General features: G+C 48.4%; 1 protein-coding gene across 1 annotated transcript in view; it reads left to right on the top strand.

Annotated features, from left to right (window-relative positions):
* The window catches only part of INPPL1 (inositol polyphosphate phosphatase like 1), a 136934-nt gene extending 111108 nt beyond the window's left edge, over positions 1-25826 (top strand). The window contains exons 19-28 of the mRNA XM_088463789.1: positions 1990-2079; positions 2200-2313; positions 2590-2678; positions 4979-5066; positions 7116-7271; positions 7406-7490; positions 9451-9600; positions 12532-13270; positions 22222-22355; positions 23688-25826. Of these exons, the coding sequence (XP_088319915.1) occupies positions 1990-2079; positions 2200-2313; positions 2590-2678; positions 4979-5066; positions 7116-7271; positions 7406-7490; positions 9451-9600; positions 12532-13270; positions 22222-22355; positions 23688-23778 (1736 nt within the window). The 3' untranslated portion in view covers positions 23779-25826. The remainder of the gene's footprint in view (positions 1-1989; positions 2080-2199; positions 2314-2589; positions 2679-4978; positions 5067-7115; positions 7272-7405; positions 7491-9450; positions 9601-12531; positions 13271-22221; positions 22356-23687) is intronic.
* The last annotated feature ends 203 nt before the right edge of the window (positions 25827-26029 follow it).

Raw genomic sequence — 26029 nt, 5'->3', positions numbered from 1 at the left:
TGGCCGGAGATATGTGTACTAGGGGCCAGCAGGGGATTCGGTCACTTTCTAACACAAGTTTCTAGATGACCCGAAACCTTTACATTGTGCAAAGATCAATTATCTACAGTATAAACTTTTGTTCCTGACTCCCCCACAGTGTTATTTTATTATCTGTTCCTGTCAGAAAATCGCCTCAACATGTACAGTATGCCCTGTGCCGTGCAGGGGTAACTTGTCTGTTTCTGCTGGTGCTGTGCTTGTTACATATAATCCACAAGTGGAATTAATACACCTGCAATAAGTTTCCCTCGTGTAACTGACAGAGATATTACATCTCATCATTATTATACAGGACAAAGCTTAGGGGTCTAGTTACTAAGCAGTGTTAGGAGACAGAGTGAAAAGTGATAAGGTACCAGCCAATCAGCTCCCAACTGTCAACTTTCAAACACAAGCCTGTGAGATGCCAGTTGGGATCTGATTGGCTGGTACCTTATCACTGTTCACGCCGTCTCCTAACACTGCTTAGTAAATAGACCCCTTAGTGTTCTTTTCTAGCACCCTGCACCTGCCACAACCCGTGCAGTTCCTCTTTCCTGCCTGGGGTGTCGCTCTCTGCTCTGGTGCTTCTAGCACACCCTGGTCTGTATCTCAGCAGTTTGTGTGTGCTAGAAGCACCAGAGCAGAGAGTGTGTGGGTTGTGGCAGGCGCAGGGTGCTAGAATGGACGCTAGACGCTCCAATGATACTTTACATCCCTATAATGTAAAATAGATGTTTATATGCCGTGTTTCCACCAAGGGGATGACAGCAGAGCTTACAGATGTGTCCTAACGCACTGTTGCTCAAGTCGCGGCAGATAGATCCTCCGCGCGTTTTTCTCGCTCAAAATGTGCATCTTACTCGCATGAACAAACCAACTGGGAGCAATGAAACTACATTGCTGGCTGATACTGATCAGGGGGCCTGATTCAGACCCGCTCGCGAGCGCTGAGCGCTCGCAAGCGGGTCGATGGTGCCCTAGTGCGCATGCGCACGACGGAGGGAGCCGCCGTTATGGGTCTCGCACCAAAGGGGGAGTGCTGTCGATGTTGATTGACAGCATGCCCCCTTTGGTGGGCGTGCCGGGGGCGTGGCTGCCAGACGGAGGCGTTCCCACGGGAACGCCTACCGTCTGGGTCCGGCCCCACTGACATCACTAGTGATGTCAGTGGGAGTGATTTTGGCTCTGATAGAGCCAAAATCACTCCAGGGTTTGCGGTCACCGAGACCCTACCGCAGGGTCTCGTCGCAAGCCCGATTGGTCGCGATGGTATTGACCATCGCGACCATCTTTTTGGCCGCTCGCATATGCTGGTAACCCACAGCTATGCGAGCGGCAAGGAGGCCGCTCCAAGTTTAGGTAGGAGGGCCCTGATTCAGAGCGAGCGCTCTGGTCAGAGCGTCCGGCTCTGAGTCAGGCCCAGGGTGTGTGACGTTTGTACATTGAGCCTGATTCTGTATAAGAAGGGCTTTTTCTAAGCCAAGTTCCGTTGTGCTTTTTCTGCGACTCTCTACGGGTGTAAAACAAATTCCTGTGCGGTTAAATTCGCAGCCCGGCGTCTGTAACGCACAGCGAGTGGATGGGTCACTGCATTTGCAATGGGAATAAGCCTCAAAATGTCATGAGTAAACCACACATCTCAAAGTATGTCAGTTACGCCGGGAATCTCGCGCTGCAAGGCGTAAACACGCTAGGCGTATGAGGACAATATTCTGTATTTGGGCGGCTATCACACATTCTCTGTAGGTTATAAGGTTATTACACACTGGGCGCTCGCATGTTACAGGTCGGTGCAGCTCATCTCATTATGATGTGGATGTATAACGCGTGTCGCGTGATTCATCCATTGACTGAATTCTCCGTTCTGACGTTCAGTTTTGCTCTTGTGCTGTATGCATGTAATGTGTCTGCCTGGTCAGCGTCTGTTTTGTAACGTAATATGGGGGCTCCCCTGTCTGGTTTCAGGGTGCACTGATGACATCATGACCAGTGACCATTCTCCCGTGTTTGCATCATTTGAGGTCGGTGTGACGTCGCAGTTTGTCTCTAAGAAAGGTAAGTAGTGTATAATTACCAGCCACTATGGCCAAGGACTGATGACGTCACCTCGCTCCAGGGTCAGCACTGGCGCAGGTTCCTTGTCCTGTGAGCTCACAGTCTCCGTCATACTTGCAGGTCTCCTGAAGTCATCAGATCAGGCCTGCATTGAGTTTGAGAGCATTGAAGCCATTGTGAAGACAGCAAGCAGAACAAAGTTCTTTATCGAGTTCTATTCTGGTTGCCTGGAAGGTGAGTGTCCCGTGCCGGAGGGGGAGACGGGGTGGATTATGGGTGCAAACGCTGCATTAGTTCTTTTCCCCACAAAGTGTCACTTTCTTTTCCCCACAGCAAAAAAATTTTTTCAAATACTCTGAGTTTTTCTGTGATGCGGACGTTCCGGGCTCAGCGGGTTTATCTTCTGTAATTTGTGTCTTTGTCACCGTAATCCCGACAAATGTAGAATTACACTCAGAGTCTGAGAGGTTGTGGAAATGAGTAACGGGATTTGCGGTCTTCCTCCCACAGAGTTTAAGAAGAGCAGCGAGAACGACAGCCAGAGCATTGACAATGTCAACTTTCTGAAGGTCCAGTGGTCTTCCAGGCAACTCCCGACAGTAAGTGACCGGCGGCTGGCCTCTCACTCGCTGGTGTCATTGCGGGTTACATTCATAGGTCTCATCACGTGACAAATATTCCCGGTATAATCGCCATCCCTCCTGATCTAAGCCCCCTGACCGGTCCATACTGATATCCTCTGCAGATTATTGCATTGCTGACATGTCTAGAGATCTAGCTATACCAAAGAGAAAAAAAGATAATTCCTTTGCGGGGCACTCACGGACTCACGTGTCTCCTGACGCGCGTTTCGCTACAACTGCTTAATCATAGGATCCTATGATTAAGCAGTTGTAGCGAAACGCGCGTCAGGAGACACGCGGTCCCGCGTGTATCATTTTTATATGTGTTATATGTTTGTGTTTGTGTAACCACTATGGAATAAGGATACTGAGAATGAAGGGTGTCTGTTAGACAGGGGGACTACATGATTGAGAGCAGAGGACGGAGTATACATAGCAAAGTGCAACATTGTATTTGACATGTTGCAATACAAGATGCAGTGAGATACGTGGAACTCTGTCAATATAGTGCAAACCCACAAATCACAATCAGACTTGCCCGGAGACTGTCATTGACTAAGGATACTAGTTTATTAGTTTAATGACAAATGTACTTATATTTAAGAGATCTATGAAGGATAATAACATTGATCTCTGATATGTACTACAAACATTCATCATAAGCTGTTGAACTAGACGGCATGTGCATAAAACATATCATATTAAATATATGGTTATTTTTGTTGAGGTCATGTGAACATGCTTGGCCTATACGATTGAACATACCTAATAAAGTGTAATACTATATTTGAACTTTGTCAATGTTCTATAAACTCGGGAATCACCCCAAGATATTTATGATATTGATTCTTTATACATTGTAACGTCTATCATAAGCCGCTAATTTCAGAACGCACTTGAAGGAAGATTAAGACACTTCCCTTTATTATTAGGATTATGTGGATGTATTTGGTTTAACCGTGTCACATGACAGATGATCGATATATCAGTGGGCGTTTCTCAATCCAGACACCTTTGCAAGAGGTGACTTAATTCCGGGATAATTAGAAGCAAACCTATGGATATTTAATAGTGGTAGTCTATTATTATCTTTATTACTACTATACACCTGATTATTCAGGCGTTTAGAAGTTTGTGATTCCGAATTTTATTCACATTCCATCGAAAATAATTTTCTTCATGATTTTAAAGGCATATGAGACTCATGGACCCTTGAGACATTATCCAATTTATCATGAAGATTAGTGAATAATGGTTATGTCCCCTTAGTTACAGACACCTAGGTATATGACCATTTAGAGGTAATATAATAGCATTAAATACACAGTACAATTTGGTTGCAACACAATTTTATTAATAAAATAATATCATTTTTTTGTATTGTAATATTATATTTTGCGGACTACTTTTTATTTATTAACAATACCAATAAAAGTTATATTTTATTAATTGTATGACAATTCCTCAATTTGATTAATATTATTAATTTCGATTGATACAGCTTTTGAGTCCGTGAGTGCCCCACAAAGGAATTATCTTTTTTTCTTTTTGGTATAGCTAGATTGTGATACATATTCTTGGGTGCACCTCCTCTCATAATAGTAGTGAAATTTGCAAGACATTATGTCTACCATACAATGTGATATTTGTTAAATAAGGAAGGACTCAAAATAGATACGTTTACAATAATATCTGTGCGGGTAAACTCCCCTCTTTTTATGTCTAGAGATCTGCAGAACATTACTCTGTTCCACCTACCCATTGACAGATACATACTGATCTATTCTGCAGATTGTTACGTTACTGATCTCTGTAGAGATCTGCAGAACATTACTCTGTTCCACCTACCCATTGACAGGTATATAGTGATCAATTCTGCAGATTGTTACATTACTGACCTCTCTAGTGATCTGCAGAACGTTGCTATGTCCCATCTACCCCCTGACAGGTATATAGTGATATATTCTGCAGGGTACTTTGACACCAGGAAAAACTCCATGTCTTCAGCTTAATTCCTACAAATGAATTATTACTGTGAGCCGTTCCCCACACGTACGCCTGAAGCCTCCTGGAATCTGCCCTGAAGGTGCCACTGGGTGGCGCTGTCCTACCAGGACCAGACAAGACTGCGCATTGGCCAATGAGTTACCACGGCATTAATAAATGCCGAGCAGCCGGCTGTCGCTGGACAGTAACGGTTATCCTGATGGTTTCCAGAAGCGCACTCTGAGATTTAATGATTATTTCCCGGTAACCACATCTTGTTCTTCCTGCAGCTGAAGCCTATTCTGTCCGAGATCGAGTACCTACAGGATCAGCACTTACTGCTAACGGTGAAGTCCATGGATGGATACGAGTCTTACGGTGAGGACAGATCACAGACGCATTTGTACTAGGTTGTGTTACACGTTACGTTACACTTCGTACCATGTCAGGTTATATCTTATTAGGGATGTGCAGGCTCGGATAGGTTCGAGTTTGCACGTGGAGTTCGGATTTTTCCCTCCAAAAAAACGGAACTCAGAACGAGGCAAAACGTCATCTTACATGGACGAACATCATCATTCCTGGACAAAAGACCAGGAATGATGATGTTCGTCCATGTAAGATGACGTTTTGCCTCGTTCTGAGTTCCGTTTTTTAGGAGGGAAAAATCCGAACTCCACGTGCAAACTCGAACCTATCCGAGCCTGCACATCCCTATATCTTATATTATGCTATTTCGTGGAGCGTTATGTAAGGTAGAAGACCCGTCCTGTGACCGTTATCGCGTGTCCGGAGCAAAGATTCAGCAGGACTTGAGGACTTTGGTGAAGGACAGTGTAGGCGACGCCATACAGGATGGTCCCACTGCGTAACGGGATTATTCTCCACATTGGTCAGGCGCCATTGTGCACTACCTGAGGCGTGTTAGTACAATCGGTGGCAGCCACAGCCACGTTCTCGCAGTGCATCTGTTTGTTGTCAGGAATCTTGGTTAGTGTGGTCCACATGTGCGGAGATAGTTGTGCATGCGTGACCCTAATGAGAGGACCCCGACCCGTGATTTCCCATCCTGAGTGCAGGTAGTCCGTGTGCGATGGGGAACAGTAAGGAGGACACGGGAAGGATTAGTTTGTTTGCTCCTCTTCCCGTGTCCTCCCCCGTGAAGGCCACGCTTTGTGGTAACAAATCGTAGCCGCTCTAAACTTCTCATTCTTGCAGGAAACCTTCATCTGTCTGCTCGTTCCCTAACTCAGAGGTTCCCGAACTGTGTGCCGCGGCGCCCTGGGGTGCCACAGCTCACATACTGGGGTGCCGCTCCCGTGAAGTCTAGTGTGGTCTCAGCTCAAATTATTAGGGCCGTCAAATTAATCTGGTGTGTGCCCACACTATACAACGCTGTATTACCGATAAGGTCATTACAGGGAGTGGTCCTAAGGGGCCCAGCAGGCGCCCGCTGCTGATGCAGGAGGTGTCACGCAGCTCTGCCAATCCCTATACATCCCTGTAGCAGGAAATGGGCGAGGACAGCTGGAGCCTCCGGTGCTAGTGTTGTGAGTGTGACGTCTCCTAGCAGTCGGGCCCGGCAGTACCGCGGTAGATAGGTGCACCACCAGCTGTAACGTCTGCCTCATCTCATTGCTGGGTAGTATCATACCCAGTACAGGTACTTCTAACATAATTGCAGCTATTGCTGTGCCTTGCTGGGGACCTAAATGACTACTGAATACAGTCTGTGGAACCTGTGTATATATTGTCCCTTGCGGAACATAAAAATATATGGACAGAGGGTCAAGGAGTGATATATATGCTTAGGGTGAGCCTAATATAACCATTACTATTTATCAAGCATTTGTTTTTCATATAAATATGTAGAAACCACATTTTCTGTATCATTTTATGATTGCTATGTACTAACAGCCTAATGCAGAAGACTAATTGGCGCTGCAGACTGTAGTCTCCGTTATTATCAGTGGGAACTACGGTCTGACCTCTATGTACCAGTTTAACCCTGGTGGAGCCATAGGGGTGGCGGGTAAAATTTCTGGGGCACTAAGGGGTGCCATGAAGTGAGAAAGTTTGGGAACCCCTGCCCTAACTTGTACGTTGTGTTTTATTCTGCTACTTCCTTTAGTCTTTTATAAATAAATGGCGTTTCCGAAACACTTTGCTTTTATTTTTACCACTCAAATCAGAAAAGTCTGGCTACAGAGGCGATATACTCAGCGTCGTTGTATATTATATAATTGTATCACTTATGTTTTGGCGTCACCGCGTTCCATGGTAATAAGGTCAGGAGTAGGAGACCCCACGTTAAACTATTATGTGCCTGAATGTAAATGATCTATTTTATTAACCCTCATGTACGAGGGAATGAGAAGCGGACCCCAGAAACGTGAGTACTGACACCTGTGTCTGCCGCCATTGCAGGGGAATGTGTGATTGCGTTAAAGTCTATGATCGGCAGTACGTCCCAGCAGTTCCTGACCTACCTATCTCACCGCGGAGAGGAGACCGGCAACATACGCGGCTGTATGAAGGTGCGAGTGCCCGCAGAGCGTATGGGCACCAGGGAGCGTCTGTACGGTAAGGGAAAGTAACATTACACACCCCCATGCATCACTTAGGATCATGGTTACTAATAGTGTACAGTATCGGGTTACTCTCTACATGCTGCCACATCTCCAATGATCTACACCTTTGTCCCTTTCCTCCTGCAGAATGGATCAGCATTGACAAGGATGAGACGGGAGCAGTAAAAGGGAAGCCCCCATCAATGTCCCGACCCAACCACGACTACGCCAAGTAATGTATAGTGCAATGTGATTTCCCTCTCCCCCACCACTCTACCTGTCTCCCCTCCACCACCTACCTGTCTCCCCCACCTACCTACCTGTCTCCCCTCCCCCACCTACCTACCTGTCTCCCCTCCCCCACCTATCTACCTGTCTCCCCCTCCGCCACCTACCTGTCTCCCCCTCCGCCACCTACCTGTCTCCCCCTCTGCCACCTACCTGTCTCCCCTCCGCCACCTCTCCACCTGTCTCCCACTCTCACACCTCCCTACCTGTCTCCCCTCTGCCACCTATCTACCAGTCTCCCCCTCCGCCACCTACCTGTCTCCCCTCCCCCACTTCTCTACCTGTCTCCCACTCTCACACCTCTCTACCTGTCTCCCCCTCCGCCACCTACCTGTCTCCCCCTCCGCCACCTACCTGTCTCCCCTCCCCCACCACCTACCTGTCTCCCCTCCCCCGCTACCTACCTGTCTCCCCTCCCCCACCACTCTACCTGTCTCCCACTCTCACACCTATCTACCTGTCTCCCCTCCCCCACCATTCTACCTGTCTCCCACTCTCACACCTATCTACCTGTCTCCCCTCCGCCACCTACCTACCTGTCTCCCCTCCGCCACCTCTCTACCTGTCTCCCCTCTGCCACCTATCTACCAGTCTCCCCCTCTGCCACCTACCTGTCTCCCCTCCCCCACCTCTACCTGTCTCCCACTCTCACACCTCTCTACCTGTCTCCCCTCCGCCACCTACCTGTCTCCCCCTCTTACCTGTCTCCCACTCCCACACTTATCTACCTGTCTCCCCCTCCGCCACCTACCTGTCTCCCCCTCCGCCACCTACCTGTCTCCCCCTCCGCCACCTACCTGTCTCCCCTCCCCCGCCACCTACCTGTCTCCCCTCCCCCGCCACTCTACCTGTCTCCCCTCCGCCGCCTCTCTACCTGTCTCCCCTCCGCCGCCTCTCTACCTGTCTCCCCTCCGCCGCCTCTCTACCTGTCTCCCCTCCGCCACCTCTCTACCTGTCTCCCCTCCGCCACCTCTCTACCTGTCTCCCCTCCGCCACCTCTCTACCTGTCTCCCCTCCGCCACCTCTCTACCTGTCTCCCCTCCGCCACCTCTCTACCTGTCTCCCCTCCCCCACCACTCTACCTGTCTCCCACTCTCACACCTATCTACCTGTCTCCCCTCCGCCACCTACCTACCTGTCTCCTCTCCGCCACCTCTCTACCTGTCTCCCCTCTGCCACCTATCTACCAGTCTCCCCCTCCGCCACCTACCTGTCTCCCCTCCCCCACTTCTCTACCTGTCTCCCACTCTCACACCTCTCTACCTGTCTCCCCTCCCGCTACCTCTCTACCTGTCTCCCCTCCGCCACCTCTCTACCTGTCTCCCACACTTATCTACCTGTCTCCCCTCCGCCACCTCTCTACCTGTCTCCCCTCCCCCACCACTCTACCTGTCTCCCACTCTCACACCTATCTACCTGTCTCCCCTTCGCCACCTCTCTACCTGTCTCCCCTCCCCCACCACTCTACCTGTCTCCCACTCCCCCCACCTCTCTACCTGTCCCCGTCTCCCCCACCTATCTACCTGTCTCCCCCTCCGCCACCTCTCTACCTGTCTCCCCTTCTCCCACCTCTCTACCTCTCCCCCTTCTCTACCACTATACCTGTCCCCGTCTCCCCCACCACTCTACCTGTGTCCTCCCTACACCTCCCTTTCCCCACAAATAGATTTAAAACATTTTTGAAAAAAACTTGTACGTAATTGTATTTGTCTTTAGAAGGCTGAAATAATGATATTTATACTGACTAGTGGTTAGTAAAGCCCATGGCCGGGCACCCGTCGCCCAGCATGCCTCCTGGCTGTTATAGTGAGCTGGGTCTTCCAGCCCTATATATTTTCTTCAGATCACTTTCTCCTTTGTATTATGTGTGTGACGCCCAGACTATGCCTGTCTCTTGCTCCTAGGTCTGCCGGCCGGAAGCATCTCCCCACAGAGGCACCAGGTCCTTCCCTTGGGAAATTGTTTGAAGAACCGGAGAAAGGTCCATCTCACGCCACCAGTCGGCCGCCCCATGCGTTACCCGGGACCGTAAAGGAAGATCCGGCCCTGGCACGGTTGGTTGTGTTTGCAGTGCCCTGAATGCTCGTGTCACCTGCCACCTCAATCACCCGTTATTCTCCTTATCTTTATGTTGCAATATTAGTTCTAATTTAGGAAGGGGGGAGATTATAGCCTTGTTTGTAGTTTGTCTGTGTGTGTAAGTTTTATTTCATAGCTGATCCCTGGGAATATTCCTCATTTATTTCTGTGCCAGGTGAGCTCACATTCACCAATTCGGTGCCCCCTGCAGATGTTCCCAGTCCCTTCACAGTTATTAACAGTTTCTTATGTAGCGTAGCATATTCTGTTGCGCTTTACAGTTGGAAACATTTATAGAACAAAACTGGGTAATAACAGACAGATATATGGGTAGGAAGGCCCTGCTCGCATGCTTACAATCTATAGGGCCAGCCAGAATGCAGAGTTTCTTGGTGGGCTGCATGATCCAGTCACACCGGAATGTCGGCCAAATGTCATGAGGATGTGAGAGAAAGACGATGTGTGATGTTGTGTGTGGGCTGTGAGAGGGGATGTTATTAGATATAGAGGCTATGAAGGTTATGTGGGCAGTTCTGGAATCTGATAAGCTTGTCTGAAGAGGTGAGTTTTCAGGGAACGCTGGAAGGATTGGAGACTAGAGGTAAGTCTTATTGTGCATGATACGGCATTCCACGCACATCTCACCCACCCACAGGCTGTAGTGAATAGAAGAATTTCCTTTTAATAAAGCATTACACACATCTGTTACTATGGTTATTGGGGACAACTGCTTCTCCTCCTTTCCTTCTGCTCTCCAACTTCTTCTCCACCGTGGTGCAGTGATTAGCATTGTTACCGCACCGCACTGGATGGGTTGGGACTAGATAACAGGAATATAAATATAGGGGGGATGAGAATAATCCACATACACAGTCACACCCTGCTAAGTCTCCTCGCAGTGTAACAGGACGGGATGTACTAACGGGAAAATGTGGTCAAAACCCTGAAAAGGAAGTTTGACCACATTTTCCATATGTACAAAGCTTGTACCCGATAGTCGACGCCAACTATAGATGGCATCACCTAATAGAAGTCTATGTACTTCTTTCCGCAAGGTCCCCTGAGCGGGGTCCAATAGGAGCCCTCCCAGGGTCCCCGTGGCTCGCGCATGCGCTGACAGGTTCCTAGACCCAGAAGTCATCTGATTGCAAAGATCGGTATGCTTATCGGTATGCATGCTATAAGCTGCGGGATGTATCTCATCCGAAATGCGATGCTTTCTACATCCGCTCCACAGTGTGATCTATAATGTAGAACGTGGTTAATAATTTCTTATGTTCACAGGGGTCTAACAGACAACCAGACTGATACAGATGTGTCCATAGACAGCTATCCTCAAATTGTGCCGAATATCCTGATTTGGCGCCCCACAAACTTAGGGCCTGATTCAGAGGCGCACGCTGTTTGCGAGCGCTCGCTCTGAATCAGGGCGTTCTTTTTTTTTTTTTTTGTCCCTGGCCTCCAGGCCGCTCGCACAGCTTTGGGTGACCACTCACACGAGTGATGTCAGTAGGGCCGCCCACAAACGGTAGGCGTTCCTAAGGGAACGCCTGTGTTTGTGCAGCCACCCCCCCCCCTCCCCGCCTACAAAACGGGGCTCGCTGGGACTCGCGCATGCGTACACCGGAGGCGGCACATACGCAGGGGCCAAACATCGACCTGCTTCCGAGGGCTATGCGCTCGCGAGCGGGTCTTAATCAGGCCCTTAGCCTCTAAGCAGTGTCATGCGTCCCGCTGCAGTTTTCTACAGAATTTGCGTTTCTTATCCACCACTAATGCGAGAAAAGTACAATGCTTGGGGTACCTCGAGCGCTAGCATTACGTGCAGCAGCTGCGTGCGACTTGGATGCTACTCTAGATATAAAGACAGAAGGACAATAGAAGTGAGCCGCGCCGTGGTTCCCACCGCTCAGCGCTGTGCTTAATCTTCAACTTTATACTGACTCCAATGTGACAAAAATACTGATACTAAGGGCCTCATTCAGAGTCGGTCGTTGCGGCCACACGGTCGTACGCCACCGATGTTCGCTATACTGCGCATGTGTAAAGTTCGCAATGCGCGTGCGCAAACTAGCCGCTACGATCAGAAATTTCTCTCTCCTTGAACACAGCCAGGTCGCTAGTTTGAGTGACAGATGGAGGCGTTTGTGGGTGGTAACAGGGGAAGGTGCTTGAAAACGGGGGAGTGGAGATCCGAACGCAGGCGTGCCTCATTATGCGAACAGCGTTTTATGGGAGTGCATACGGATTATGGGAGTGCATAATTAACAAAGTAGTGTCATGGCACACGTGACATGGGAGGTTTTTACACTGACATGATCGTAGAGCTTAAGAGAGGGTATGGTCAACCTTAAGCTCTACGACCAGTTCCGATGGTTACCGATGGTCTCGATTAATCCTTATATGCCCGGAGATGACGTGCAATGCGTACGAGAAGGGGGCGTATTTTTTTGTCTTACGACCGCTTCCTCCCCTTGGTCGGCCAACTACCGATCCGAACTTAGGGACGCAACTTGCGAGGGAATCATTTGCATATCCGGCCCCTTTCTCCGTATGACCGTGCGGCCGCTTCGACCGACTCTGAATGAGGTCCTAAGTACCCAGGACACTATAAGGGACAGTGGGTGCAACTGGCATGTGAGGAAGACGCTAAATTCAGAAATAAGTAAGAAAATTTGGGAATAGCTACCCGTGGTAGAGCGTCTAAGTCGCGTCACATGCAGCATAAGGAATAGGTGTATGAGGGCACTGTACCCGTGGCAGAGCGTCTAAGTCACACCACATGCAGCAAAAGGAATAGGTGTATGAGGGCACATCTGTGAAGTTCTGAGAATAATTCTGGTCTCGGTGGGAGCTTTGTAGGCGGGTGACCATCTGGCTGAATGTATGTTGTTCTGTCTCTGCAGATGTAAGATGGAATCTCAGGCAGAGGGGGAAGGACTTGGTGTGAAAAACAGCTTCAACAACCCTGCATATTACGTTTTGGAGGGGGTCCCGCATCAGATGTTGACCCCTGACGGCCAGCCTTCTTCCTCTACAACCCCTAAGAATAAGGTACAAATCACTGTGCCGGCACCACACGCAGACAAACACCGCCAGTACCCCCATGCCACCCGGGTGGAGGAGACTTCATCTGATGAGGATATGGGCACTCTGAATTTACCTCCCCCTGATTTCCCACCACCTCCTCTCCCCAAATCGACCGAGTTTGAGATGCTGGATAACCCATTCTACATGACGTCTAGTGAGCTGCAGACCAGGCAAGCGGAGGAACCCGAGCAGAAGTCTGCACCGGGCAAAGTGAGAGTGGGTGTCACTTTCAGTGAACCTCCAGAAACCAAGTACCATCCCAAATCCCAGCAAAGGCCCCCACTGCCGACCCCCCAGGCTCCATATATGTCAGAGCCTCACGGGAGCACCCAGGATGACCGATCTTGCTCGGTGCTGCAGATGGCACGAACCCTCAGTGAGGTGGACTATTCCGGGAACAAGCCAGATGCCGGGGAGCCCCAGAGCCGCTCATCTCATCTCATGCCAGGAAAGGGCAAAATGGACCTTCCACCCCGCTGTATGGACTTCAGTCGCCCCCTGGTCTTCCCGCCACACTGCATCCGAGAGAGCATCCAAGAGGACCTGGCCGAGGAGGTAGGTTGTGTTTCTGGGAACCGTTGTTGTGAACACTGGTCAGTAGATCACATATAACCTAGTAAAGGTGAAGAAGAGATTATATCTATTGTATGATGGTCATTTAAGCTGTTACTACTTAATGTTTAGTCTCCTTTCTTCATATGGGTGATTCTCAAATCTGTGTCCATCCCTCTTCTGAATTGCCACCAGAAACAGCCCAGGGGTCCAGCCTTTGGGCCAGGTCAGTGTCTTTCAAAGAGATAATGACCTCATTCAGAGTCGGTCGTAAGCGGCCACTCGGTCGTACGCATCCGATGTTTCCAAACCACGCATGCGCACGGTTAGTTGTGCGCATGTGCGTACGAGGCTTTGCGATCCAAAATGCGGTCGATCGTACGGCTTACGAGCAGGAAGTGGCTTCCGGGAGTTGATTGACATGAAAGGCCATTTGTGGGTGTTGACGGGGGTGGTGTTCTGAAAACGCAGGCGTGCCTCAGCGTTTTGAGGGCGTTTTAGGGGTGTACATAAATTACCTGCTACGACCGACATAGAAGGCCGGAAGTAGTAAAACGTCACTCTGCGAGCAGGTTAGAGACCTGGCTGATTGTACAGCTTGAGGTTGGGTACGTGCTCTGTCAAGCCATACAGTACAATCGATACTATCGAATGTGACTGATGTTAGGTTTGATGTTTCTATTTTGTGCCACACAATGCAAGCAGCTAATAATCGATTGTTGTAGCTAATAACACTGCTAATTGGCTTGTAATTGATTCAGCTGCGTTTGCATTAGAGAATAATAAGAATAAATATATTTCATGCGGATGGCTTATTCTATGCGTTTTTTATTTTTATTTTTGTGGGCATCAACGCAAGACAAGCGGCCGCAACCATCAGAAGAAAATTAACATACAGCGACTGACTCTATCGCTAGCTGCTATCACTCGCTAGCTAGAGGAGGCGCATTGTTCACTTATGGGCGTCACTTTGGTTACGACCGAGCAGCCGCTTACGACCGACTCTGAATGAGGTCCTAAGTTTGGCCACCAGTAAGATAGCGGAGGGCGAGTTGGGTATTTGGCAGAGGCAGGTTTGGGGCTAGATGCATGTATGACTTATGAGGCTGACCCTATCTTGGTCTTATACACAGTATATAATGTGTGTGTAGTTTGTTATGTTATTTTATGTGTAGAAACCTCAGATACTGTAGGTAAAAGTACAGGTGATAATGATATTATAGGGACTTTCGGTTGATATTGTACGTTGGGAGCCAGTTCTGTGTCTGTCGGGGGAGTTTTCTGACGTTGCCAAAATGTTTAACTTAAGTTTTGGGCAATGTAACTTCGTCAGGTCTTTAGTGAACTCTTGTGCCCGGGTACACATCGGGGCAATGTTGTTACGGACGGAACAAATAGTAATGACATATGGTGCAATGCGCATGCGCGCTCCTGCTGTCGCAGGTTTGATGTGCTGCGATACGCATGCGTGCTCCTGCTGTCACAGGTTTGATGTGCTGCGATATGCATGCGCGCTCCTGCTGTCGCAAGTTTGATGTGCTGCGATATGGACGCGCGCTCCTGCTGTCGCAGGTTTGATGTGCTGCGATATGCATGCGCGCTCCTGCTGTCGCAGGTTTGATGTGCTGCGATATGCATGTGCACTCCTGCTGTCGCAGGTTTGATGTGCTGCGATATGCATGCGCACTCCTGCTGTCGCAGGTTTGATGTGCTGCGATATGCATGCACGCTCCTGCTGTCGCAGGTTTGATGTGCTGCGATATGCATGCGCGCTCCTGCTGTCGTAGGTTTGATGTGCTGCGATATGCACGCGCGCTCCTGCTGTCGCAGGTTTGATGTGCTGCGATATGCACGCGCGCTCCTGCTGTCGCAGGTTTGATGTGCTGCGATATGCACGTGCACTCCTGCTGTCGCAGGTTTGATGTGCTGCGATATGCCTGCGCGCTCCTGTTGTCGCAGGTTTGATATGCTGCGATATGCATGTGCACTCCTGCTGTCGCAGGTTTGATGTGCTGCGATATACATGCGCGCTCCTGCTGTCGCAGGTTTGATGTGCTGCGATATGCATGTGCGCTCCTGCTGTCGCAGGTTTGATGTGCTGCGATATGCACGTGCGCTCCTGCTGTCGCAGGTTTGATATGCTGCGATATGCATGTGCACTCCTGCTGTCGCAGGTTTGATGTGCTGCGATATGCATGTGCACTCCTGCTGTCGCAGGTTTGATGTGCTGCGATATGCATGTGCGCTCCTGCTGTCGCAGGTTTGATGTGCTGCGATATGCACGTGCGCTCCTGCTGTCGCAGGTTTGATATGCTGCGATATGCATGTGCACTCCTGCTGTCGCAGGTTTGATGTGCTGCGATATGCATGTGCGCTCCTGCTGTCGCAGGTTTGATGTGCTGCGATATGCATGCGCGCTCCTGCTGTCGCAGGTTTGATGTGTTGCGATATGCACGCGTTCACATGCATCAACCCGGAATTCTTAAGTTGGTGTAAAAGGGGTATCTAAGGTCATTGCTGAGTGGGTTTGATTTACTCCTGGAGGACACTGGGAAATAAGAACGGTCTCCTACTACTCCCTGTAACTCCTCACGTTTTCTCAGTGCTCCTAATAAGAGATGTTATTTTGAGCCTTTGTAATGCTGGAATTGTGGAAGCAGAGCCTGTGGTAGTGGCAGGTCCTTTGGAAGAGTATTGGCCTAGTCGGGTCTCTCACACACCAACCAGTAGCAGGAGTGCGGCCAGTTTATATGTTCTTGGTCCTGCTACAGCCTGTGCCTTGGTGCTCCGGCCCCTAGATTGCCTTCTGCCTGACCTGTATCCTGGCCTGGTCCAGCCTTTCCTCGGGACACCTATAAGGACTCCCTCCCTCACCTATGCAGTGATGTGTTTTTCCCATCTCTCTGACCTCTAGCTAGGCTAGTCACGTGTCCAGGCATCCGTGTTCAGGAATCCCCTCAGCGTTGCTGGTCCTCCTATGTGTCTGCTTTATGTCAGGATCACAATCCATAGCCAGCATTGATTTAAGTAGATCCAAGCTAGCGTCCTTTTTATTCCAGGTAATGTTAGCTGCGGCTTTGTGTGGTTGGGTCTCGGTCAGTGTGTAAGAAGCCTGTGCTAGATCATCTGCCTGTATGCAGACTGGTCCCGGGGCCCCAGTGTCAGCTTATTGCTTTGGGGCCAGGCTCCAGGGATGAGGCGCCGTTTTCCTACACCCATCCCCTCATGGCATCATCTTACCAACCAGTGTTTTTGAAAACAGGACGGTGTACCTGACCCACTGGGACATCACATCTCCAGGATAAAACAGTCAGGGTCTGGACTAGACAATGACCCATCAGCAAGGCACTCACTCAATCTTTGCTTCTACCATATCAGTGACTGACAGTCTGGCAGGGGACAGGGGATCCAAAGCTTGAACTCCTACAGCGCCAGGTTCAGGAAATCGGGGTGGGGGCATTTTCTGTCTGTCTCTGACCCCTGGCTCTACCAATTCCTTGAATCCTACGGAAAGACAGACGAAGTGGGCTGCAGAACATGCTCATCCCCCCCGATTGGCTTGTACAGATCTAGCCCACCACATAGTGACGACATTCCAGCCCGTTGTACTTGCCGCCTGCCTCTCCTCTAAGGGCCTTCAGACCCTCCTACAGAGACCATGCTGCAGGCGCGGGCATCTTCCCGTCTACATCATGGGATTTGGGGTTCCTATTCGTCCTACTGTGAGGAAATTAGTTTTCCAACTGAGATTTGTTTTTTGTATTTCTAATTTCCTACTCCTCCCACATGAAGACCTGGCTTTGCGTTCCTCCAAGGTCCGCGCTTCTGCCTACTCGCTGTATTTTTCTCAATGGCCGTTAGAGCGTTTTTACAATCAGCGGACGCACTTGGGAAGATCCTTAAGTGCTAATTATTTTAGTCTGTTTCCTCGTATATATTTTGCGTTAGACGGTTGTCAGCCCGTTGCCTTTATTCTCCTTGCGTCACTTTCCATGAGAACAAGTTGGTCCTCATTCTAACCTAACGTTATTATCTAGGTTCCCATCTTTATGCCCTTACCCCAGCAAGTGAGAGGCAGCTGCACGTCTCTCCGTGGATGCAGTGCTTGGTGCTCAGGAGTTCCGTCTCCCCTGACGTCCTTACGAATGATAGTAGAAGCGACGCGGTGCCTCCTCTCTGGTGATTTCCCATTGAATCAGAGTGGCAGATGAGTAGAAGGGACGCGGTGCCTCCTCTCGGGTGATTTCCCATTGAATCAGCGTGGCAGATGAGTAGAAGGGACGCGGTGCCTCCTCTTGGGTGATTTCCCATTGAATCAGAGTGGCAGATGAGTAGAAGGGACGCGGTGCCTCCTCTCTGGTGATTTCCCATTGAATCAGAGTGGCAGATGAGTAGAAGGGATGCGGTGGCTCCTCTCGGTTGATTTGCCATTGAATCAGCGTGGCAGATGAGTAGAAGGGATGCAGTGCCTCCTCTCGGGTGATTTCCCATTGAATCAGTGTGGCAGATGAGCAGGCGTATTTTGTTGTGTGTGCTCCTTCTTGAGGGCCATGAGACTACCGATTTATAACAGTTATTTAACCTCTTTTGCATAGTGGTCATCATTGTCTCTGCAGAGATTGCCTATGGTAGGAAGGTTCTCCAGATTGCCATTCCCACTATCTGTGTCCACCTCTCCCTGCTGGTCTGATCGTGTCCTGGGGATGGATCTGGTGGGTTATATATATATATATATATATATATATATATATACAGGAGGCAGTTCTGTGTCCTCCTGCGGACAGGGGGGGCTGGGATTTAATAGTAATAACCAAAATCTCCTTTTAAACTTCAGCTCTTTTAGTTTTTGCCTTTATAATCCAGACACAGTAAGAAATTCCACCCAATATTCTTTCACAATGAAGCCGTGTCTGTCTTATTTGTATTAAAGCATTAAAAGGAACCAGATCAGGTTTGTGTACAGGTACGTTTACATGGAAATTTGTCTAAAGGGAACTCAAAGTTCCTCTCTGCTTCGTTGGCTGAGGAGAGCGCAGAAAGCACGTGGACGCGCTACAGGCAAATGCCGTGCGCTGGATCCCTGGGTGACGACGGAGGGAGGGACCATGGATCCGAAACATAGGCTAGCACTTGGCATTTCATAAATGAAACTACTGGGCGGATGGGAACTTAGATGCTTTATAGAACATACAAAATCTGTCTATACTTGATAAAAAAAAAAAATATATATATATATACATACTGTGTATACTTGCACTCAGCCCTCAATTATCAACATGAGGGGGGCATCCACAAAAATCCACCTTGACGGCTTTCCATGGGGATTAATTTAAAGGCAATTAAATAGTGGGCACTCTCCAAACAAAACATAAATATAATACAAATTTTGCCATACCACTTGAATAGGGTCCCTTGTCCAGCGGTTCATGGTCCTAAACTAGATGTCGATGAAAATAGTATAACCCGTGGTATTTTGACATGGGGAGAATTGAGTTAGCCGTGGGATATGCCTCGCAGCTAATAGATCGTACCGGGCAGGGAAAACCTATTCAATGAGTTTCTTTGCTGCGCAGTACACACTGGTAACAGGTAAAGTGTGGAACCCATTGGTCTTATCCTGCACGATAAACCCCGGACGGTGCGTTTTCTCACAGACTTTTTCTCACCGCTCCTGAAACTGCGAAAACAAAGTCCACTTCAGGGTCTTAACGTGCGGGGTAAACCTCGCTTATTCACTTGGCCAGTGCGGGTAATTATCCGCGGGGTAAACACTGCACCTAATTGGATTCCCTCCACAATCTTGACACATTTTTTGGGATTTATTTTTTTAAATACATTTTATTGAGCGAATCACATTAAAAAAATACAAGACATGACTCAAAAATATATAAGTCACATAATATATAAATGATACAAAATCTAGATGATCTGGCAGCGACGGTGTGGCGAGCCGTCCTGGGAAAAAGAGATAGAAAAATGGAGAGAAAAGAAAAGGGGCACAGTAAATAAATAGAGAGAGGGGGGCGACTTCTAGGCATGAAGCCCATAATAAATAGTACATTAAAGGATTAAGGACCTCATTCAGAGGCGGTCGTAAGCGGCCGCTCGGTCGTACGCCTAACGAGCGCAAAACTGAAAAAGGAAGCAATCGCACGGCCGGTCGGTCGCATCCAAAGTGACGCCCATACGTGAACAATGCACCTCCTCTAGCTAGCGACTGATAGCAGCTAATGATTGAGTCAGTCGTCAGTCGCTGTATGTTAATTTTCTTCTTATGGTTGCGGCCGCTTGTGTTGTGGGCAAATTACTCCAAAAATTGCCAAAAAAACGCATAGAATAAGCCATTCCCATGAAAAATAAAAATAGAAACAACACTCCTAACATCAGTAACATTCGATAGTATCGATTGTACTCTGGGGCTTGAGAGAGCACATACCCAACCTCAAGCTGTACGATCAGCCAGGCCTCTAACCTGCTCGCAGAGTGACGTCTTACTACTTCCGGCCTTCTATGTCGGTCGTAGCAGGTAATTTATGTACGCCCCTAAAACGCCCTGAAAACGGTGAGGAACGCCTGCATTTTTAGACCACCACCCCGTCAACACCCACAAACGGCCTTTCATTTCAATCAACTCCCGGAAGCCACTTCCTGCTCTTAAGCCGTACAATCGACAGCATTTTGGATCGCAAGGTCTCATACCCACATGCGCACAACTAACCGTACACATGCGTGGTTTGGAAACATCGGATGCGTACGACCGAGCGCCCGCTTACAACCGACTCTGAATGAGGTCCTAAGTGCTCAATGGGGAGGAAATATTTTGGAGAGGCCTCCCGCGATTAGGCCACACCCCCTTCTTTCCCCGGGCCCGGCGCGGCTGTCGGCGCCCCTGGACATATGATAGCAGTCATATATTCTACTTAATAAACGGACCAAATACGTGTTAGGATTGCCTGCATAGGGGTGGGATTCTTCCAGTCGACCGCTATTTGACAGGTCATGGCAGACACAATGTGCCGAAGCAGTTTATTTTGATGTTGGGAGAGGGTGGGAAGATTCAAGGGCAGAAGGAAATATTTAGGATCAGAAGGAGTGGCCGCGTCATATAGATGCGAGAGGAGATTATCAACTTCCCGACAGATACCGGTCAGTTTGGGACAAGTCCACTATATATGCAAAAAGGTACCCTCATCCCGACATCCCCTCCAACACCTATCCGAAGTATCGGGGAACATTACTTTTAATCGAGAAGGTACATAGTACCATCGATATAATAATTTATAAATGTTTTCCTTAATTTTGACACAAATAGAACTGTCCCAGACTTCTGTCCAGTCCTCACTATCTATGGTGTGTCCCAGATCTCTGTCCAGTCCTCACTATCTATGGTGTGTCCCAGATCTCTGTCCAGTCCTCACTATCTATGGTGTGTCCCAGATCTCTGTCCAGTCCTCACTATCTATGGTGTGTCCCAGATCTCTGTCCAGTCCTCACTATCTATGGTGTGTCCCAGGTCTCTGTCCAGTCCTCACTATCTATGGTGTGTCCCAAGATTTCTGTCCATTCCTCACTATCTATGGTGTGTCCCAGATCTCTGTCCAGTCCTCACTATCTATGGTGTGTCCCAGATTTCTGTCCAGTCCTCGCTATCTATGGTGTGTCCCAGATCTCTGTCCATTCCTCACTATCTATGGTGTGTCCCAGATCTCTGTCCAGTCCTCGCTATCTATGGTGTGTCCCAGATCTCTGTCCAGTCCTCGCTATCTATGGTGTGTCCCAGATTTCTGTCCAGTCCTCGCTATCTATGGTGTGTCCCAGATTTCTGTCCATTCCTCACTATCTATGGTGTGTCCCAGATCTCTGTCCAGTCCTCACTATCTATGGTGTGTCCCAGATCTCTGTCCAGTCCTCACTATCTATGGTGTGTCCCAGATCTCTGTCCAGTCCTCACTATCTATGGTGTGTCCCAGATATCTGTCCAGTCCTCACTATCTATGGTGTGTCCCAGATCTCTGTCCAGTCCTCACTATCTATGGTGTGTCCCAGATCTCTGTCCAGTCCTCACTATCTATGGTGTGTCCCAGATTTCTGTCCAGTCCTCACTATCTATGGTGTGTCCCAGATCTCTGTCCAGTCCTCGCTATCTATGGTGTGTCCCAGATTTCTGTCCAGTCCTCACTATCTATGGTGTGTCCCAGATCCTGTTCCCATGCTAGTTCATGTGGATCTTGGTTAGAACCCACTAATGTGACACATTTTTATATAAATATAAACTCATGATTAAGGATGGGATGCATGACGCGTCGCATTCAGGATGTGATGCATCCCGCTGCCCTTCGCATGCATGCCGGTGTTAAATGCGCCGGTATGTATGAAGAAAATCACAAAGGACAGCTCTCTCTGTAAGAGCAGTCCTTTGCGAATGAGGGACCTCCGGGTCTATGACTCAGAAATCCCCTTGGCGTTCATCTGCGCGTGTGCAGAAGGATGTGCTAGGAGGGTTCTGATTGGATCCCTCTCACATCACTCTCCCAATAGAAGCCCATAGGCTTCTGTATGGTAACGCCGTCAGAAGGTGGCATTACCCTCTGCAATCAGGCCCTGGGGTGCATCACTTTCTGGTACTTGTTGCATATGAGAAATGAGGTGAAACCCGCATTTTGGGGTGTTGATGGCATTTCTCCCTTCGCTGCATCCCGCCCTAGATGTATGTGATATGTAAATAATACGTTATTATTAATGCACAAAGTGAGAGGGCCAGGACAAGCTGTAATGTATAGAGGTATTCCCAGGGTAACGCTGCAATTTTGGGGTTCCAGCAGAGAAAGCTGCGCAGTTAGAGTGCCGGGTGATCGCTGCTGGGAACCCACTAATCTCCCAGAGAGTGATCAGATTTCTGCCTCTTTATGTCTCCAGCACTGGTCAGACTAAAAGTATTTCCTCCTCCCGCACAGGCTCTGTACCAAGGGGGCCGCAGCTCATCCAGCCTGCAGGGCTCCAACGTCGGGGAATGGCTGCGAGCTATCGGGCTGGAGCGATACGAGGATGGGCTGATACACAACGGCTGGGATGACCTGGAATTTCTCAGGTACAGTAACACGTGGGTACGACATGGAGAACATACAGCCGCCACTGCTAATCCTGATATTCACATGTGAGTGTCTGGGCTGACACAGATCCTGGTTCTCCACGGTGACCATAGAGTGAATTCTTGAAAACATGTCCTGTACTTGGTTGTACGGAGGTGTCCAGTGGGGTCTACTGATTACCATCTGTAATGCCTTGTTTTGCCATAAGATGGCGCTAGATCATATTAATATCTCATGAGAATGTTAAGCCGCATAGACACTAGACGATTTTTATGAACGATATGGGCGATAACTATATTGTTCAACGATATATCGTTCAGTGAACGACCAACGATGCGCGCTCTTTTGTCGTTTGTACATGCAGGCTAATCTGACGATATCGTCAAGAATTGCCTGATCAGAGATGTGTCAGGATGACTTCATTGAAAGAGATCTGTCAGTGTGTACACCCAATATCGTCTGTCCTGCACTACAGAAAGTTCAAGGGAAAATCTTTCACCAATATCGTTCATACAGCACATCGTCTAGTGTGTATGAGCCTTTAAGGGGCCTGCACACGGTACGATTTGCAAACGATCCAATCTCGTTTGAGATTTCCCTTGAATTCCTGTACACTCCCGGTCAAACGATATTGTGCCTACACATGGAACGATTGTACAAACGAAATAGATGGGTCCTTAACGATGTATCGTTTGCAGCAAACAACCTCACAATGCTGGGACAAAATAGTGAAGGGGAGTGGCCAGGGAAAGGGACAACATATCGTCCATCGTGCATACACATGCAACGATGTGTGACAAATCGAGAATAATAGGTCGATATCTTTCTGCAGGTTCAATTGATCAGCGACCACGATCAACGACAGCGGGAGCGCGCCTCGACATTGTTATCATGCCCGCCCACAGCACTTTTTAAACGATTTGTCTTTCCAATCGGTCGAAAATGGCCAAATCGTTTAAAAAAATCGTAGTGGGGCCTTTAGACACAGTCCTGCCAAAACTGGCGCTAATCTACAGAAATAGAACATTGTATAGAGACTTTACACTGTATAGAGAATGTGGACCTATTGCTGTTTGTTATAAGGAATTCTATCAGCAACGTGTACAAGTAAATAAGGTACATTCAGGGCTCCTGGCGTTAGAGGCTCTGCAGAATATAACAGCGGCTGTCAGTGGGGAGTGTAGTGTTCTGCAGATTTCTATTCCAGATCAGTAACTGATGATCTGCAGGTCCGAGCGGTGAAATGAGAGCCGCCACTGTGCGCGGGCCCTTGGTTGTACGACTGTTCCCGGGAATCGCCGCTAACAGCGCTTTCTGCTTGTGTCTTGCAGCGACATTGTGGAGGAAGATCTAGAAGAGGCCGGTGTGCTGGATCCCAGCCACAAGAAGATCATTCTAGACAATTTGCAGCTCAGGAAATGAGGCTCATCGCCTTCCGTCTGTGCCCTTGTCACCCGAATTTGTGGCCTTCCCCGTGTGTGTTTACAATGCTGCACCTTATCTGGCTCTGGTAGCCCCGGGGCCCAGCGAGAACTGAAGCCTTACACAGGATATTCCTGTCCGCTTTGGCCCCCAGACTCGTTTATCCTTGTCCTTCCATACATTTCTGTCTCCGAGCAGCCAACGGGAGCTGAGATCTAAGATTTTTTTTTTTTTTAATGTGAGTGATTTTTGTTCTTTTAGTTTACTAATATTCCATTTGTATAGAGGTTCCACCTCACAGGCACTGACTGTTATTTTTTTACTACTAAAATATTTAATATGTTTCCCTAATTCCAACGTTAGACCAAAATGGCTGCCGCAGGAAAGGGATCTTGTTGCTGCGACCATAATCATAACATCACTAATGCTGCTGGCTCCCGTCTTGTGAGCTCTGATTATTCAGTTGACCGTACTCAGAATGTGGAGCGCAGGTGTCTTATGGATTCCTGTAACATCAGGGCTGAGAGGACATTTCAGAGAATCTCTTCAAGCCTATGTTATAGCGGGATGACGTGTCTATTACAAAACACTCCACATCCTCGGGACCTCCTCTCCGGGAGCCAGTCTGTCCCCAGCCGCACTACATGTGACAGTGATTAACGGCTGTACACCACCCGGGAGAGAATTATCCGTTCTAAAAGGGAATCGCATTGTTGGAGCCAACAGCGTCTATTGAGCGTTTTTATATAGGTAATCTGATTTAGTCCCCTGTGTCGCGGCTGTCGTCCGAGACTAAAGCTGTACACATTCACTGCTACATATGTACCCCAGATATAGGCACTTATATACATATACACAATGCTGGTCCCGTATATCGGCTGTATACTCACAAACGCAAGCTGTATAGAAACCAGACCTGTTCAGAATATGCATTTTCCTCTTTTTATAATGGTATTATCTATCAAAATAGATGGAAATACTAATAATTAAAGAATTTCTGTGTGTGTCCCAGGTTATAAGGCGCAAAGGGCAGGGCCTGAGGTAACGAGAGAATGGCAGCAGGTTGTAGATTTCTGTTGGAAAATAAACTGGATTTATTCTGACCGGCAGTAATCTAATAGTGGGATATTTATTACCATAACGCCTAAAATGACCGGGTGCTCGATGCCCCCCCTGCTTACTGGTTATATTATGGTCAGATAACGCCCTGTAAATAAGACTTCCAGCATTAGGTGACTAAGAAATGGACACAATATCCGTTTTATTGCTGTGGGCGCTGTTCTATAGACGGGGGTGACTATCTTCCATTTGTAACCCCCCTATATGTAACATCACCGGTACATACGCCGTATGAGACTCTGTACACTTAATATATCAGGATAATGCACAAGTAATGAATGTTCTGTAAATTATATTGTTTTGTTAGAGTAGGAGAACAGATGACTTCAGCAGTTATAATTGACGAGGAGTGACATCATAATTCCTGTATTATAAAGCGCTCCCTGCCGCACGTACTACAGCGCTCGCCATCAGCCCGTGTGCCTTAGATGATTTTATTTTGTACTGTTAGTGGGACATATATTCCCTGCAGAAACAGCGAAGACCCCGCTGTTCACATATACTTCCAAGTGCCAAAAACATTTCTGTAGTCCCCTGCCTCACGTGCTGACCCTGAGCCCAGTACGTCTTATAGGCTGAGCAGGGAAACCAGCGTCCTGTAATGAATGGTTGCTGACAGCAGGGGGCGCCATTTGCTGTTTTTATTGTCCGTGTTATCTGTGAATGCAGAATTTTTATGTATCGTGGACTTTGGACTATATTGAAGGCCTGTTACCATAATGGGAACGCGCGCTGTCCAGTTGCAGTGCCGCGGTGCTAGACATTGGTATCCAGCCCACATAAAAGGGAAATAAAACTTGTTCCTGAATGGGAGGACGTTGGTCCTTATGCTGTAATCCCGCTGTCTGGAAGCTGCAGCGCTGGAAGGGACAAATTCTAAACTACAAATTAATTGTGTGTGTGACAATAAAAGTCTACGATGAACCCTGCCGCTGTCTCTTGTGCTATTTGGGAGATACAGTACTGTAATTATGGCTATAATTAGTGATAATCCAGGTACTGCAGATTTAGCAGCTGGTTCTTGTTATACAGAGAGCGCAGAGTAGTTACAATAATTGGTCATTATAATTCGCTGTTTTCCCCGCAATATTCCACGGCAGCCCTTACAATGGGACGTACCCAAACAATACAA

Source organism: Taudactylus pleione, unplaced genomic scaffold (assembly GCF_031769625.1).
Source record: "Taudactylus pleione unplaced genomic scaffold, aTauple2 ptg001449l, whole genome shotgun sequence".
Classification (NCBI taxonomy): domain Eukaryota; kingdom Metazoa; phylum Chordata; class Amphibia; order Anura; family Myobatrachidae; genus Taudactylus; species Taudactylus pleione.
This window is presented reverse-complemented; position numbering and strand designations above follow the sequence as displayed.